This window comes from Trypanosoma conorhini (assembly GCF_003719485.1).
Source record: "Trypanosoma conorhini strain 025E chromosome Unknown Tco_14.4_contig_00159, whole genome shotgun sequence".
Taxonomy (NCBI): domain Eukaryota; phylum Euglenozoa; class Kinetoplastea; order Trypanosomatida; family Trypanosomatidae; genus Trypanosoma; species Trypanosoma conorhini.
Window position 1 is genome coordinate 8,043 of NW_021704236.1, and position 16,241 is coordinate 24,283.

The following is a 16,241-nucleotide window of genomic DNA, read 5'->3' on the forward strand; positions in this document are numbered from 1 at the left end:
ACCCACCAAAGCAACCGCCGATTCCGGCGCCGCAGTACCAGGGCTCCTTCTGGGCCCATCTGCTCTCCATTGACCTGTGGGCGTTGTGGCTCGCGTACTTTGGCATGGGGGGCACCGCCACGGTGGTGCAGATGAACGCCGCCCAGATTTACCGCAGCAAGAACAACGGCGGGTTTGACACCCGAACTCTGACGCTGTACCTCGCCATCATCTCTGTGGGCAGCGCTGTTGGACGCATTTTCATAGGATGCCTCGATATGAAGCTGGCTGCGTGGAACCGTGCAGGCAAGTCACAAATGCTGACGACTATTGCGCTTCCCATTGGTCCCCTGCTGATGGTGTTGGCGTACCTCTTCTTTGCCGTCCTGCCGTCTAGCGCGCTAATACTGCCGTTTTTGCTTGGAGCTATCGGAAACGGCGTTGGCTGGGGTGTGGGCGTTTTTGCGATGCGGATGCTGTACGCCGAGGACATTGGGAAGCACTACAATTTTTGTTTTTCGTCCGCTGCTGTTTCGTCAGTTGTGCTGAACCGCTTCATGTTCGGGGAGATGTACGATGCGGAGGGGCGCAAGCGTGGCGAGTTCCCATTATGCAACGCCCCCTCGTGTGTGCGAAACCAGATGATTGTCCTGCTGGTCGTTAATGTGGTCGCCACATTTTCCGCCCTGTTGGTGCACTGGCGATTTTCGCGCTTCACCCAGTCGAAGCTGGAGGAACAGCGGGCGGCTGCGGCTGCCCAGCATAGTCTAATAATGATGAGCCCGAGGCACAGCCAGTAGAGCCGAGTGAAGGAATTCATCTGCGTGCGTAGGGGCTGTGCCCCCGCTTCTTTTTTGAACCTCCCACTCACTTTGTTACCACTCCCTCCATTTTCACTGATTTCGCTGTATGTCCTGCCTCTTGCTGTTATGTGGATGCGCCCGAACTTTCACACATCATTCTTCTGCCTAGATGAGTTGTCAACAGTGGTAGTCGTGGGATTGCTTCGGTTGCTGTCGCTGTGCACGGAGGCGTTTTGCTTCGGGGTGAATTCCGTGTAACTTATTCGTCTCTCACCAAGTTATGCTATGCTGTCTTTGTTTCGTTTTGTCATCTTTCATTCCCTGTGTTTATATATATATATATGTGTGTGTGTGTATGTAGCAAACGACGGTGTCAACCAGAAGCAGGCGTGGTGGGGACAGTGAGGTCGGTGCATGTGCGGTATATGCTGTATCCTGCGACTGCACGGGCGAGCGGGTCTTCGTGGCATGGCTGTGTGCAGCGATGGCTATGTGGACCGGGCGGCGATTCACCAGTCGGTGCGACGCCGTGGTCCAGATGCATTTGCGTCGCTGCGGCTTGAAATTGCTCCCGACGTGCACGTGGAGGCGACAAGCGCTGTTCTGCGCCTACGCGGTGCTGTTGGTGGTCTTCGTTCTGCCGGGAGCCCCGGAGGCGTCGACGGCGAAATGCTACAGCCAGCCATGGCGGCGCCCAGCCGTTCCTGCTCACAGGCGTCATCATGCCTCTCGTTCCTTGAGTGGAATGGCGAAGTGTTCGGTGGTGCGCTGCAGCTGCCTCCGGAGGTTTCCGACACAACTGCCGTTCTTGAGCGTCTGCATCAGCTGGAGCACGACGCCGCGGCTGGGTTCTGTGACACGTTCAGTGGTACCGCTAATGTCCGTTATGCGGCTGCCCTGGCCACGGCCCAGGCCTCGTTTTCGGAGTCGTGTGTCCGCTTCTTTGAACGTGAGATTGAGGGGCCCTACGCCTTTGTGTACTACGCCCACTCACTGCGGCTGTTTCTCTTTGGGCGGGACCCACTGGGGCGGCGCTCCCTGCTTTTGCATGTGGCCGCGGTCTCCCCGGCGGCGAGGGAGGAGGGAGAGCGCATTGCCTCGGAGTCAAACTCCGTGGAGGTGGCGATAGCCTCCGTGTCTGGAGGGCACTTGCATCCCCGTTGCACGCGAGGAGCCGCCACGGGGGAGGGCAGTAAACGCGCGAGAGGCGACCCCGACGGCCAAGCCGGGGAGAGTGATAAGGAGAGCGAGAGGAACGGTGCCACGCCGCTCTTCTCCGTTTCTTCTGGTTGCTGCTGGCAGGAGATCCCCAACACGGGTCTCTTTGCCATTGACGTGGCAGTGTCCTCAGAGGCCTTTCTGGTTTCGCATTATCCGTGGGCGGTGGCACATGGTGTCCACCCGCTGCTGCGCTTTCAATCCCGACCGCAGCTGAGTCCGGCGACAGGGCAGTTGGAGGGCATCGACGAGGAAAAGATGGCAGGGGAGTGCCCTGCGATTATTCGATGCCTGTTGCGGGAGAGTGGGGTGCTTGCCCCTCCGCTGCTGCAGGAGGCCACGTCCTTCGAGGTCGCGATGGCCACCCGCTACCTTAAGTCTCTTTGGAGGGCTGTGGCGGTGCGCGTAAAGGCTGAGAACTGCGGTGCCGATCCTACGCGTCCGATTGGAGTCTTGTTTTCAGGCGGCATTGACTGCACCGTGCTGGCCGCGATTGCGCACTACGTTCTACCTGCCACCACGCCTATTGAGTTAATCAATGTGGCTTTTGGAGAGGCTCCAGAGCTCGCCCCTGACAGGCTGGCCACATTTAGGGCCCTCGAGCAGCTGCTGCGGCTGCCAACCCGTTTGAAGGGAGGCGACCAGGAGACACTCCGCGCGAGCGGCAGGGAGTGGCGTCTCGTGCTAGTGGATGTCCCTCACAACGCCAATGTGTCTCACATTGAGAGCCTAGTGTGCCCGGGCAACTCGATCATTGACATGAGCATCGGCACTGCGTTATGGCATGCTGCCCAAGGCTGTGGGCGAATGCAGCGTGTCCGCGCTGACGAGGAGCTTGTGCCTAGAATGCGGTCAGGAGCTCATTCGCGTGTTAGTCACAAATTCTACCGCGTGTCAACTGAGAAGGCGAGAGTTGCATGCGAGTTGCAAGGAGTTGTCCCCACAAGCGGTGATGCAGAGAACGAGGCGAAATTTGCGCCGTTGCTTGAAGCTATCATTACAGAACTGGAGGCCTTTAACGAGGCGTCCTCATCCCCGGTGCTACTGTCAACCCTGGGGAAGGATCACGCGACCTCGCTGCGCCCTGTGTTGTGCAAATACGGGTACAAAAAGCTGGGGTCGTATCTCAATGACGCGGCTGCGGCCGGCGTGATTGCCTTTGCCAGGCATAACGAGGCGCCGTCCAAAGCCATCCGCCTGGTGAGGCCGGCAGACATGGAGAAGGTGCGGCGAGTGGCGCCCGCAAGGTGGCTCGTCGACGCTGGCGAGTCGTCCCCTTTGGGGTCATGCGTGGACAACTACACCTGCGCGTCCCGTGTGTTGCTCCTCGGGATGGGGGCAGACGAAACGCTTGGAGGCTACGTTCGACACCGCCGCGCCTTTGAGCGCCGCGGTGTGAAGGGTTTGACGGAGGAGCTGCACCGCGATTTTGCGCGACTGTGGAAGCGCAACTTGGGGCGTGATGACCGCGTCGTGAGTGACAGCGGGCGGGAGGGCCGGTACCCCTACTTGGATGAGGAGGTTCTGGGCACACTTGACTCAATCGCCGCAGAGGCCTACCGACGCGCCGCCGATACGGCACGCACCACTGCCGCTGCTAGCCTCGATACGGAGGCGGCACTGCGAGAGGCGCTTGCCCCAGTCTGTTGTTTCGGCGCCGACGATGGCCCGCCTGGCGTGGGTGACAAGAAGATTCTGCGGCTCTGTGCTTCCGTGCTTGGCCTCGGTGATGTGGTGCGGCTGCAGAAGCGTGCAATTCAGTTCGGTTCCCGCGTCGCACAGGCCCCTCCTTGACGCACCGCTTTACCCGCCGGCGTAACTTCTGAAGTCAAAGCCCGGGTTAAAATGGGCCCGCTGGTGCTGGGAAATTCGCCGCGGCGGTTTACATCGCCGTCGTTTTTCTTCCTCTCTGCGCCTGCCTGTCACTGTCGGGTCCCGACGGTCCGATTTCCTCCCCAAATCCTTCCTTTCTTTTTTCCCTTTCTTTTTCGGGCGGCGCAAAAGGCGCGGGAAGGGGAATGCTGCTGCGCTCCCCGCCCGGTGGGTTCGGGGGCCGCGCGGGCGCCATCGCAGGGATGCCGGGGGCGCCGCCCCCCGTGCGTCGCACGTGCGCTGCGTCCGCTGCCCTTGCGCGCCCCTGCCGGGCGTTCATTGAGCATAACTCGGACCCAACGAAGTGGCGGAGCCCGGCGAAGGCGGAAGTCAAGCGGCGCCACCCGGGGGTAAAGCTCGGCTCCGAGTTCGCGCGCATCAGGGAGCAGGGCGCAGTGGAGCAGCGGCTCGTTGCCGCCGACAAGTTCACGGATTGGAACATGGTGTGGCTCTTCGCCGCCGGCGCCGCCGTGCTGCTCGTGCTGCTGAACGTGCTGATGGACACGGTGGAGCCAAATCCCCCGCCTGAGTATACGCCCTACCGTCCACCGTCGGAAGGGCATGAAGCTGGCCGGGAGGCGTGAGAGCAGATGGCCCGCTTCGTCGCCTGCACGGCCGACGAGGACACACACACACATATATATATATATATATGAACGCACTGTCGTTGTTTTTCTCCCCTCCTTCTTTGTAGAGGGGAAGGGAGGGCTGCCCTTCTTTGCGTGTGCGTGTGCATGCCACTCTTGACGAGACAACTTCTTCTGCCGTTGCCTCTTTTTTTGTTTGTTTGTTTGCTATTTTTATTGTTGTTATTCTTGTTCTTCTTCCTCTGCAGAGACAGTGCGTCGACCGATTGACGAAGTCTACCTGGCAGTGAATAGCATGCAGAGGCCACTCTCTGACGAGGAGCGGGCGGCAAAGGAGGCCCGTCTGGCCCAGCTCCGCGGCCAAATGAACACGCGGGATGGCGTCACTTCTTCTGCGGCGGCGGCGGCGGCGGCGATGCCCCAGACGCACACCACCACGTACGCCTACAACGATGCGCGGGACAGCGACGAGGAAGACGCGTGCGACGATGACGAGGGGGACACATTTTTCCGGGAGGCAGAGCGGGCCCATGAGGGGGCGGCCGGCGTCTGCATGTACGCAAAGCCAATGGGGGAGCTGATGGGAGAAACGGTGGAGACGGGGCCGAACGCCAGGCGCTGCACCGTGGGCGACTTCGAACTGCTTCGCCTGGCGAAGATGGGAGACCTCCTCTCCTTCAAGGAATTCGCGGCGGCCGTCGGCATCGACCCCGCCGTTTTTCAGGACAACCATGGGCGCAACGCGCTGCACTACGCGGCGGACAGCGGGAGTGTCGCGATGCTGCAGTACCTGATAGAGCAGCAGGTGCCCTTCACCAGGGACGAAAAGAAGATGACGCCCGTGGACATCGCCGTACTGAATCAACACAACGGCGCAGCAAAGCTGCTGGCAGAAACCTTTTCTGAGGCGGCCGAGGCGTTGAAGAGCTACGAGGAGGCCATCGAGGCCTTTACGCAGCCGCCGCCGAAGTTTACGATGTCAAAACCCGCCCCGCCCGCCCCGAAGGAGTCGCGTCAGCGCAGCTTCTGGAAAAATAAAGCGGCGGGCGCCGCCGCCACGCCGGCAACGACGGATACCTTTGCCACTCCTCTCACCGTCTCTCAGCTTACGGAGGCGCACCACGATCAGGTTGTGCGCGCCCTCGGCGGCGTGAGCCTGACGCGCGACAGCCACGGCTTTCACAATTGGCTTCCGCCGGCGGAGAGCGCGACTCTGGCCGCCACCCTCCCCCACGCCACGGTGGTGGGTGCAATGCAAACCGTCGACGGCGAAGAGGCCCTTCGCGGTGTGGTCGTAGCAGTGCCGCTGGGGGGCTCCCTCGTAGGAAAGAGCGGCGCCCTCAAGGCCGAGGATCCAGTGCTTGTAACGCAGCTGGCGGTTTCTCCCACGTCACGTGCAAGTAACGTCGCCACACTGATGATGGCGGAGCTCCAGAATTCACTCCAGGCCTCTAAACGCACGACTGTGGTTTTCCGAAGCCAACTGCAATTGCCCGTGCCGGCCGTGGGACTCTTGAAGTGGTCTCAGCGCTCAATTGCGCCGGGTAGCGTGATGCGGCAGCGCCACTCTACGGAAGTTTTCCCCGATTTTTACACCTACGACGAAATTCTTCGCGCCGACATCGTCGCCAAGCACGCACTGACAAAATCGTTTTGTGCCCAGAAGGCATCCCACCGTGAGGGCTGGTGTGGCGTGGATCGTGGCAACTTGGAGCAGGTGAAGCTGGTGCACGCTTTTGTTGCCGAAAACGCGGCCAAGTTGTTTGACGTCGCGTACGTGCCTGATACAACCGAAGACCTGCTGCGGGTCGTCGCGGCCGAGGGACTTTCCGCCTTTGTGTATGTGTCCCCAGCGTCCGGGGCAATCACGGACTTCGTCGTCTTGCGTCTCCGCAATCCGGAGCGGCCGACGGGGGAGGGCCACGCCGCCGCGATGTGTGTGTACGCCATCTTCACCTCCTTCAAGGGGTCCGAGAAGGCGGAGGAGGTGCTCGTCCTGTGCGAGAAGCTGAAGTGCGAGACTGTGCTCATTCCGAACACGTTTGGCTTCCTCGACGGCGAGCTGAGCAGGGCCAACTTTGAGGAGCTGCTTCTCTGCCGCGAGTACCTCTACGTCCTGAGGGCGCCGACGGAGAGCGCGCTGCCGCCGACGCCGCTTTCGAAGGTCGCCATCCCCTGCGCCTTCATTTAGGGGGCGTGCACGCGCAGCCAAAGGCGCCGGCGAGAGCCAAAGGAAAGCAAAACAAGTGAAGGAAACGAACTGGGTGGGGAAAAAAAAACAACAACAACGGCCAAAGGATCGGAAAAAGAAAAAAAAGAAACAACACAAAAAAAAAACGAATGCGGTGGGTGTTAAGGGCGGCGCCCCGTTTCAGCTGTAGAAGAGTAGGCTAATAGGAGTGGAGAACGGGGGTGGTACACGAATTTGAAGCGTGTGCGTCTTCTTCTTTTTTGTGTGTGTGTGTGCCGCTGCAGTTTCTTCACGCGCGCTGTCGCGCCTCCGCAAGGAAGTCGTCCGGCAGCTGCGTCTGTCGTTGCCCATGCAAGACGGAAGAGGAATAAGGTAGCAGAAGGAACAGCAAAACGAGAAACAAAAAGCCGGAAGGAAAAGGACACCGAAGCCACAGCGGGCGAACAAGAAGTTTCTGCGGGCAACTAGTGAAGGCGTGCGCGCGCTCTCTCCTCCTCTCTACCACGTTCTTTTTTTTTTATCCCTCACTCACCTTAACGCATCTGCGCTGCGAAGCGAGAACGAACGGGACTTATGTATCAGTAAAAGAATGCATGCATACATACATAAATGAACGCATGTCTACTCACGCCTTCTTCTTCTTCTCTTTGTCCCCTTGAAAGATGCGCCGGTCAAATGTGTTGCGTTGGCTTCCATTGAATTGGTACATATCTAAAGGCTTCTCTCAAGCCTTGGTGAGAACGGTAAATCAACCCAGTTCTTTATATATCTGCGCGTTGCGGATAGAGGGCCACTTCTTTTGTCTGGGACTTATTTTATACTCCTCACTGGGCACACGCGAAATGTGGTGAAGATACTTTCATATTGACCTCCTTCTTTTTTTTTTGCAACTTTTTGTTGCCTGTAGGAGCGTGGTATGGGCTTAATCAAACATGTTTGCGGGAGGGGTGTCAGCAGAGGGAGCACCCTGCCTGTGTGCTGTCATGCCACCGGCACGGCCATGGGGACGCGTGCCACGCCTGCCGCATCCTTCCCTCCTTCACAGATGTGGTTTACGGCGGTGTGGCGCGTGGTGCGTTCCTCTCCGCCTCCGCGTGGCGGAGGCAGCCGTCGATGGAGTTGTTGCGGCAGGCCGCTTGGGCACGCATCAGCAACGACGGTGGCCCTCATGGCTTCTGTTAGGCTTTGTAGCACAGCTTTGCGTGTAAGCGGGGAGAAGGTTGCCGGGAAGGAAGAAAAGGGCCTGCAGGAGGCCGAGGCCTTCCTTCGGGAGCGGTTTGGGCCGCAGGCGAAGTTGGTGCTTCGACGGTGCCCACGGCGTCGCGTGAGACGGGCTACGCAGAAGGTGCAGGAGCCTGAGGCTGAGGAGGAGGATGAGGCGGCGGTGGTGGAGGATGAGGAGCCCGTGGCAGGCGACGTCTGGCGCAGGGAGCACGCCGGAGCCACCAGAGAGCCGCACTCGCCGCAGGAGTTCACGATGGAGTACCGGGCGTCGGCAACGTGTCGGTTGCTCGGATTTCCGGTGGAGCTCGCAGCGGCCAATGGCCAGCGGGCTGACGAGGTTTTGGGGCGTGTCCTGCAGGAAGCCCTTGAGAGCGACGTGATTTTTATACTTCCTCAGCCGAGGGCCTCGACATCGTCACAGACGTCGCGCGCGCGTGGACGCGGCCAGCAGAAGCGGGGTGGATATCGACGACACGCCGCCGCCCCCTCGCTCTCGCCGCGTCAACTTGAATTCAAGGCAATTATGGACGAACTACGCGAGTTATGCGTGCACTTTAGTCGCGTATTGAAGTTCGCCATCCGCAGCCCCTCCAACGCCGGGCAGCGGCAGCAGTGCAATAGTGGCGTCAATACTACTACTACTACGACGACTACTACTGGCGGCCCCGCTGGTGGTGCTGGTGCGACCCGTGCGGAGTGGGGTTGCCGGGCCTACGTGCGTGACGAGTGGGGGGTGGCGCCGACGCTCACCTTCACCGGCGAGGCGCGGGGGCAGTCGGCGAATGATGCCCTGATGCGTTGCTTCGCGATGCTGCGGGACCGCTACCGCGACGAGCTCGAGTCCGCCTTTGTGCAGCTCGAGAGCGTGCGCGAGGTGGAGGCCTTCGTTCGCCCATGGGGAAAAACCGTCGAGAGCCACTGCTTTGAGGAGGGCGCAGAGGAGCCCTCGGCCGCCGCGGCGTCGAAGCAAAAGGCGGGGCGGCGGAAGGGCGCCGCAGAGGCGGCCGAGGGCGAGCGAGCGGAGGGCGCGGAAGACTCGCCGCCAGTGCCGGTTGAGGAACAGTACCGGGTGCTGCGCCCGACCACCTTCACTGCCGCCGTCGTCGTGGAGGACGTGTGTGGCAACATCAGCGTGAATCAAGTGAAGCGGCAGGCCACCCCGTTGGCGGCGTACCAAAATGCATCGGGGCAGGCGCTTCGCTCGGAGGCCGCAGTTTCGCTGGATGTCACAATTCTCGATCAGTGTCTCCCACCGGCGCCGCTCATCACCCGCATGCGGTGGCAGTTTGACGCGATGGTGCATAAACTTGCGAAGGAGTTTGGGAAGCGGCCGGAGGAGGTTGCCGTGATTCGCATCGAGGGGGACAAAGCCAACAGCTACGACGTGGACGGGAACGAAGCCGCGGCTTCCAAGAAAGGCAGCAGCAGCGTCGGTGGCGGTGTTGGCGGCGACGCCCCAACGAGCGAGAAGCAGTGCGTCTTCTTTACAGCCTGTTTTATATCGGATGGAAGTGTTGTCTGGCAGAACAGCGGCTCGGGTCGCTACCGGTTGGAGTTTGACTGCTACGTGCAGGCGCTGACGTATCTGCTTGATCAATACCCCGAACTCGGGCGGGACTGCTTCGACGCGCGTGGCGGTGGCGTCTTGTTTCCCACCACGCAGCTCTTGGAGCTGGCGGTGCTTAAGCACGACAACTACAACATTTCCGCCAACCACCGCGGGAAGTGGAACGTCTACGCGCTGCTCGGGACACTCACCTCGCAGCTGCTGGGGAGTTTCTACCAAACAACCTACCAAGAGGACCGGGATGCAGGTGAGGCGCGGGCAATCCTCACCGTCAATGATGGCATGCATTCGAAGCAGTTGTTGATCCAGCGACAGGCGAAAAAGCGAGGAGAAGCTTGGCGCAATGCGTGCCTAGACGCACTGCGGGAGAATTTTCCCAACCAGTACCGTGATGCACTGCTGCTTCACCCTGACCTTGACCTTTCGAGCGACACAATGGCTCGTGGCAGCAAGTTCCGTGCGCTTCCACGGGAGAAGCGTGTGGAACACATTGGCAACTTGTTCTCACTCGTCGCCGCCTTTGCGGAGGAGGATTTGGGTTGGCACAACTTGCGTGTGCGACTCCGCAATGCCTCGGGGGACTTGGGCCTTCCACAGTGGGTGGCGGAGATGGAGGCGCAGATAGAGGGCGAGGAGCAGCGACGCGTGGTGGCGATTTCGCCCCCCTACTCGCAGGTCAAACATGCCAGGCGTGTCCTAGTCTACCAGCTGGCACAGAAGTACTTTCCGAAGGAGCTGCAGGCGTATGCCAAACTCAACCGCGGGGACGCCGTCAACCCCGACCAGGACGCGAGGAACGTTGACAATGCCGTCTACCGCGCGGGGGCAGAGTCGTTTGTGAGCCAGGTGATGGCGCTCCTTGAGGCGGAGGCTTCCTCCATGGCCCCTTTTACCTGGACGCTAGAGCAGTACGTTGACAGCACCACTTTCGATGAGAACGGCAACGACGGCAGCGTTGAGTGCCTTCTTCGTCCTTTCCACCCACGCTTCCGTGCGGTGGTTTATGGGCAGAACGGGGACGTCCTTATAAGTGAACGTACTGGCGGTGAAGATGAGGGCGCGGTGGTTGTGCTGTGCAGCGTGCTGCGCGCGGCCACCAATCGCTTTGCGGGGGACAAGGGAGAGCAGCTATGGACGGAGTACGAGTGCCATACGCCGCCACCAGTGAGTACCTCGCGGGAGTTGGCATTATACATGTTCAACGCCTTCTTTGGCGTCTCGAGCATTGGTGGCGTAGGTGGCGCGGACCCCTTGTCGACCTCTGCTGAGCAGCAGGTGGTTGACGTTGAGGCGCGCGAGGTGGGCGGTTACTGGTTCGTGACGCTTTCCCTGTCGCGGGTGGGGGGCTTGGCGGTGGCGCGCGCCGTCGCCATGGCGAAGCGGGAGGGGGTGCGGGACGTGGTGGTGTTGGCATGTCGGCGGAATTTCCCACGGCCGCTGCAGTACCTCTTGGCGCACTCCAAAGAGATGAGCTCCTTTGCAGAGGAGGTATTTGCGGCCCCGGTGGTGGAGGAGCTTCCCGGCCCCGTGATGCGAGACATCCGGCGAGGCGTGGAAGGGGCGGAGAGCGCGGGGCCGCCGCGGCCGTACACACTCCTGCGACGCTGCGTCACGCGCGACTTCCGCAACGAGCGTTGGCTGCGCGTGGAGCAGCTTCCCAGCAGCGGCAGTGGCTTTGAGTGCCGCATTTACTTGCAGAAGCATCGCCGTGCGTCCAAAAAGGGCGAGGTCCAACTCGTGGGGTTTGGCTCCGCCCTGACGCGCCCGCAGGCGCTGCATATTGCCGCGCTCTGTGCACTGGAAAATCTTTTTGAGGGGGACCTCGCGGAGGCCGTTGCGCGCTCGCCGGGCTATAGGGACCTGCCGTCGCCAGAGTAGTAAACATTGCGAGAGGGAAGGAAAGAGCAGGGAGAGCCACATATGCTGGGGAAAAAGTAAGAGTAGCGAGGTAACAGAAGGATATGCAAATTGCTTCTCCGTTTACGGCGGGCGAAGCGCGTGGATGCAGCTGGGGCGTTGTCGGGTGACGCTGCCTTGTGCGAAATTCATTTTTCCTCCCTCATCGTTTGTGGATCCCGTTCTTTCTTTTTCCTTTGTGTTTTGTTTTTCCCCTCCTTCTCTCGCTCTCCTTTTTTTTTGCGCGTGTGTGTCTGTGTATGGCCTCGGCTTCGCGGGAACGCGGGGCCACTTAAACCCCGAAGAGGAAGCGGCAGGCATGTGCGGTTGAGAAGGCCCCACTGGCCACCACGAGTTTGGCACGGCGCCAAGGGCGTGCCGGCGTCGCGAGCTCAAGCCACCGCTGCAGCGCATACTGACGACGGCCCCGTGCAGCTCCGATTCTCACTTTTTTGTGGGCGGATTGGCGCTTTTCCTCAGGAGAGGGCCGCGGTGCGATTGGCGGAAGGTCGGGGAATGTTTCAAACGTCCCGTTCTTCGGCAGGGCGCGACCAATGGACAGCGTCGACCGGCGGTGTGCATTACTGATACAGCGGGGGGAATGCTATTCCGTGCATCTGGGCCACTGTTGCACGACTGTTTCCTCGGCACCTGCGTGTCCAGCGGTCGCGGTGCCGTGCTGGCGGTGTGCTAGGGAAGCGTCCCACTCAGCGGCGGGACCTCTCGCTAGGAGAAAGTGATTGCCTTTTGCTGGTGATTGGAGTTGCCTTTATTGAAAGGTGTCTGCCTTGGTCTCTCTTCTTTTTTTATCCTCTATCTGTGGGTTGGGCACAACTTCAACCAAGCCGTCATTTCCTTTTTAGTGTCTTCTCTATTTGTGTGAATAGGGGACAAAAGGCCTTCCCTGGGCGCACATTACCGGCACGTAACGTTCGTAGGGAGTTAAGCGAAAGGGAGGAGAGAGCGGGGGGGAGCCAGTCTACGTTTTTACGCACCACGACGTCTTTGTGAATTCCGCCCTTCTGCAGGAGAGGAAAAGGGAACAAGGACTTCCTTTTGGTGAAGTTGTGCACTCCTGGTTTGGTTTCCGCCTAGCTTGCGCGATGAGCCCACTGTTGGTATTGTACTCGCTCGCGGTGGACCTGCGGGCCGCAGGTCAGGAGCTGCGCGTCACCAATGATTTTGTGCCTGAGCGGGAGTGCATAGAAGCTAACAGCACGGTGGTGGAGCACGGCGTGAGTGGCGAGTTTGCAGGGTCCCACGGGGTCAACGACATTCGAGCGTGGGTGACGCTGCTTGTGGATGTGCGGGCTCTGTGGCAGGAGTTGGGCTACAACGAGGCGGTGGTTGGGGGCGGTCTTGGCCGCGGCTGCTGGTGGAAGTACATGAATATGACGGAGCTGCAAAAAGACGCTGAGGAATACGTGAAAAATTTCGCCACCGGCGCCAGGGACTTGCTACAAAGCACCGCGAGTGAGATGCAGGCCTTGCAGTGTCTAGCTAATAATCTGATGGCGAGGAAGCTGGGAGGAGGCGTGGCGCCGTTGCGGGGCCCAGGCTCTGCGTTGGCTGCCGCCACTGGGCTGCGGGCGACGTCCCCAACGTCGGGGTTTGCACTGGGGACGGATGCTGCGGAGGGGACCCCTGCAGCTTGCCTTCTCGGGGCTCCGCAGTTGAAATTGGGGGATGCGCGTCCGCTCACTCCCCACGCTGCGGAAACAGCTACAGGACTCACGAGCTCCGTGCAGCGGACTCCCTGCGTCCCGGCCCCAGACGACCCCGGGAACGAGACGGGGAATGGTGGGAAGGACGCGGTGCTCCAAAGCCGGCAGCCGACCTCTGCCGTTTGTGCGGGGGAGGCGACGGGAGCGACGGTACCGCGGCCGACTGTGTCACTTGCGCCGGGATTGGCTTCCGTAACGGACAGAAATGGGTTGCCTGGGGCCGTGCTGTTTCTGCTTCCAGCTCCGAGGAGAAAAAACTTGAAGGACAATGCGTCTGTGAGCGCTCGTAAGGCCCGGGTGCTTGAGCTGAACGAGCTGGAGCTAATGGTGAAGGAGTTTTTGAAGACCGACATCGGCTGGACGGATCTCACGCTGAATCTGGAGGGAAGGTTTATGGGCAGCCCCCCCTCCCAGATGTGGTTTGCAGAGGGGCAGGCGAGGCTAGAGACGGGTGAGCGGGAAGCTGTTGTGCGTACACGGCATCCGCGTTCCCGTGTGGCAAAGCGCCTTGCCCTGGTAGCTCTTGCCCGGGAGCACTTTCCCAGGGAACTGGCGTATTACCTGCAGTTGCATGCGTCGGAGTTCAGCTTTCTTGACTTGACGACTCTGAGTTGTGGCAGCGACCACAGCGACGCGGAACTCTTTGGTTCTGGCGCCAATGTGCTGACGGTGGTCTTGCGTTTGCTGGAGAAATCAGAACCCGCTCAGGCCCCCTTTTCGTGGGTGCTGGAAACATCCGAAGCGATGGAGGGGCGGCGCGGTGGTGAGGGGCAGCTGCAGCCCACGCCTCTTCGGTACCATGCAGCACTGCTGTCGAAGTTCAAGAGTGTTATAAGTGAACGTACTGGCGGTGAAGATGAGGGCGCGGTGGTTGTGCTGTGCAGCGTGCTGCGCGCGGCCACCAATCGCTTTGCGGGGGACAAGGGAGAGCAGCTATGGAGGGAGTACGAGTGCCATACGCCGCCACCAGTGAGTACCTCGCGGGAGTTGGCATTGTACATGTTCAACGCCTTCTTTGGTGAAGATTCGCAGGGGGGATGTTTGCAGTTCTTCGCTGAGGCGCTGCCGTTAAAGGACAATATAATTCTGTGGAAGGGGATCGCAAAACTGCGCGTGCAAGATCGCCTTTTGCCGATAGCCGAGGCATACGCCTCCTCCATGCAGGCTGCTATCAGAGACGTGATCCTGCTTAGCTGTCGGAACAACTTCCCGTGTGCGCTGCACCGCATTTTACTTCAGGCGGAAACGCGACCGACAAGCCCGCTGGTGAGTGCGGCGCGGGAGGTGATGCACAAGCCGCTTTTTTCCAGCACAACCTCGTTGCTTCGAAAAAGCATGGAGGACGCCACGACTAACGCGACGGAGGCTGCCTTTGAAATTCTCCAGGCCGCTGTGAGAAGGAAGTTCTACGACAACCTCGAGGTGAAGGCACGGGTCACAGAGGAGGGAGGTTCGTACACATGTGAGCTTCTTTTGTTGTCGAGGGAGAACGAGAAGGCGATGCCGGAGATACTGGGCCGCGCGGAGGGGACTTCGGAGGGCGAGGCGCGGGGGCTGGCGTCTATCGCGGCCCTCAAGTCGCATCACTGGCGTGAGTACGAGGAACTAATGGGCGGTGGTGCGGCGTTATTACAGTCGGACTGATGTCATCCCTGCGTGCTGCCTTTATCCCCTTCTCTCTCGGCCGATCCGCCCCTTTCTTTCCCCGCCACGGATGCCTGTTTGCTTCCTGTGCGTACTTCCCCCGTCCCATCCTCTAACTTCGGCTCAGCATTATTATTGTTTTTTTTTTCTTTTGGTGTTGGTGGTGTGCGTTCTGCTCCATTTTGCCTTGCCACGCGCGCTCTCTCTCTCGCTCGCTCTCTCTTTCTGTGCATGCGTAGGTTGACCTCCTCCTCCTCTGTTCTCTCTCTCACACACACTCACACTCTCACACACACACGCACGTAGTGTGTGGCAGGGGAAGCAGGGGGTGGTGGTGGTGGTGCTTGCGGCAGTCTGCAATGGAAGAGATTCCATTTCCTGCGTGGGTGCGGCGCTCGCCGGTCTTTGCAATGACGCGGGTGCTCGGCCAACACCTGCGGCAACAGTTGCAGCCCACATGTGTAGAAGCAACAGGCACAGCCGTGGTGGAGGCACCAGCAACAGCACCAACGCCAACAAATGCAATGACTGCGGCGCCGTCGACAAAGCCGCGTCACTCCGGGGGGTTTACCCCCCGCAGCATGAGGTCCTTCAGCGTCGCCGAATACGTGGATCCAATTGGGCTGTTTGGCCCGCATGGAGACGCGACAGGGGTGGTGGTCGAGGATGGCGGGCGAGCAAGCAGCAGCGCCGCCGCGCCCCCGCACGAGTCACGGGCGCGGCCACAATCCCCGCGCTCGCCAGTCACGCATCTGAGTGACGTTCTGAATCACCCACGCGTTGCGCTGCTGATCAGTTTGTCGCAAGTGAACGAGCTCGTCTCACAGCGTGCCGGGGTGTCTGTCAAGAACGCCCCAGCGTTAATTTCTCTCATGGCCCTTGCGGTTGAATGTCGCTCGTTGCCGTGCGAGTGCACCAATGGTTTTTATATGGAGTGCCTCTCCTTCTACACGCTTTTGATGCAGCAGCTGGGCACCGTGAAGTTTTTTCCAGGCGTTGACGTGCATGGGTTTGTGGCGTCGCTGGTTTTTTGTGGGATGCTGCTGCGGGGCAGCGCGGCGGGGCGGAAGGACGGGGAGGCGGAGGACGGGGAGGAGGCGAGCGGGTGCGGCGGCGGCCGTCACCACCACCACCACCACCACCACCATCACCACCACGCGCACAGCAGCCACGCCCGCGAGAGGCACATCGGCCTGGCAGGCTTTGACAGCCGCATCATCGACTCTGTCATCATCGCCTGCATTCCCGCAAGCATTGACGACTGCGTGGACGACCCCATTGCGCTTGGCGCCCTGAACGGACTCGCGTACACGACGAGGCGGGAACCGGTGTGCCTCAGCCCTCAGCTGCTACATCACCTGCACAACCTGACAGACGCCTTCACGACATCGCCAAGGCGAAAAGAGCCGTTGCACAAGCGGTTTCTTTGCTGCCTCATGGAGGCGATATGCTGCGCGCGAGACGTCAATTACGCCCGGATGCGCAACTGGCTGCGCGCTGTGCTTCAATCGGATTATATATTACGAGGTCTTATGC

At 60.4% G+C, this 16,241-nt stretch overlaps 7 protein-coding genes across 7 annotated transcripts in view, besides 7 other annotated features; all 7 read left to right on the forward strand.

The window, feature by feature from the left end:
- Positions 1–2: 2 nt before the first annotated feature.
- Tco025E_03493 (uncharacterized protein) lies at positions 3–779 on the forward strand (the record flags this gene model as incomplete). Its single annotated transcript, XM_029370411.1, has 1 exon — positions 3–779. A coding segment is annotated over one exon (777 nt), but the record flags the coding sequence as incomplete, so codon positions are not given.
- A 471-nt stretch (positions 780–1,250) lies between these two features.
- Positions 1,251–3,794, forward strand: Tco025E_03494 (asparagine synthase (glutamine-hydrolyzing); the record flags this gene model as incomplete). Its single annotated transcript, XM_029370412.1, has 1 exon — positions 1,251–3,794. The coding sequence occupies one exon, from the start codon at positions 1,251–1,253 to the stop codon at positions 3,792–3,794; it is 2,544 nt and encodes an 847-aa protein (XP_029229623.1).
- A 224-nt stretch (positions 3,795–4,018) lies between these two features.
- Tco025E_03495 (uncharacterized protein) lies at positions 4,019–4,456 on the forward strand (the record flags this gene model as incomplete). The annotated part of the gene is made up of 1 exon (XM_029370413.1): positions 4,019–4,456. One exon carries the CDS (start codon positions 4,019–4,021, stop codon positions 4,454–4,456), a length of 438 nt encoding a protein of 145 aa, XP_029229624.1.
- Positions 4,457–4,508: 52 nt separating this feature from the next.
- Positions 4,509–4,526: a microsatellite.
- A 120-nt stretch (positions 4,527–4,646) lies between these two features.
- Positions 4,647–4,703: a microsatellite.
- Positions 4,704–4,754: 51 nt separating this feature from the next.
- On the forward strand, positions 4,755–6,650 carry Tco025E_03496 (uncharacterized protein; the record flags this gene model as incomplete). The annotated part of the gene is made up of 1 exon (XM_029370414.1): positions 4,755–6,650. One exon carries the CDS (start codon positions 4,755–4,757, stop codon positions 6,648–6,650), a length of 1,896 nt encoding a protein of 631 aa, XP_029229625.1.
- A 112-nt stretch (positions 6,651–6,762) lies between these two features.
- Positions 6,763–6,796: a sequence feature (A-rich).
- Positions 6,797–7,008: 212 nt separating this feature from the next.
- Positions 7,009–7,072: a sequence feature (A-rich).
- Positions 7,073–7,566: 494 nt separating this feature from the next.
- Positions 7,567–11,319, forward strand: Tco025E_03497 (uncharacterized protein; the record flags this gene model as incomplete). Its single annotated transcript, XM_029370415.1, has 1 exon — positions 7,567–11,319. One exon carries the CDS (start codon positions 7,567–7,569, stop codon positions 11,317–11,319), a length of 3,753 nt encoding a protein of 1,250 aa, XP_029229626.1.
- A 1,121-nt stretch (positions 11,320–12,440) lies between these two features.
- Tco025E_03498 (uncharacterized protein) lies at positions 12,441–14,705 on the forward strand (the record flags this gene model as incomplete). The annotated part of the gene is made up of 1 exon (XM_029370416.1): positions 12,441–14,705. The coding sequence occupies one exon, from the start codon at positions 12,441–12,443 to the stop codon at positions 14,703–14,705; it is 2,265 nt and encodes a 754-aa protein (XP_029229627.1).
- Positions 14,706–14,904: 199 nt separating this feature from the next.
- Positions 14,905–14,932: a microsatellite.
- A 33-nt stretch (positions 14,933–14,965) lies between these two features.
- Positions 14,966–15,007: a microsatellite.
- Positions 15,008–15,029: 22 nt separating this feature from the next.
- Positions 15,030–15,048: a microsatellite.
- A 16-nt stretch (positions 15,049–15,064) lies between these two features.
- Positions 15,065–16,241, forward strand: part of Tco025E_03499 (putative phosphatidylinositol 4-kinase alpha) — a gene marked incomplete at both ends in the record, with an annotated part of 6,258 nt that continues 5,081 nt past the window's right edge. The window contains one exon of the mRNA XM_029370417.1: positions 15,065–16,241. This exon is cut by the window's right edge and continues 5,081 nt beyond it. Coding sequence (XP_029229628.1) covers positions 15,065–16,241 — 1,177 coding nt within the window.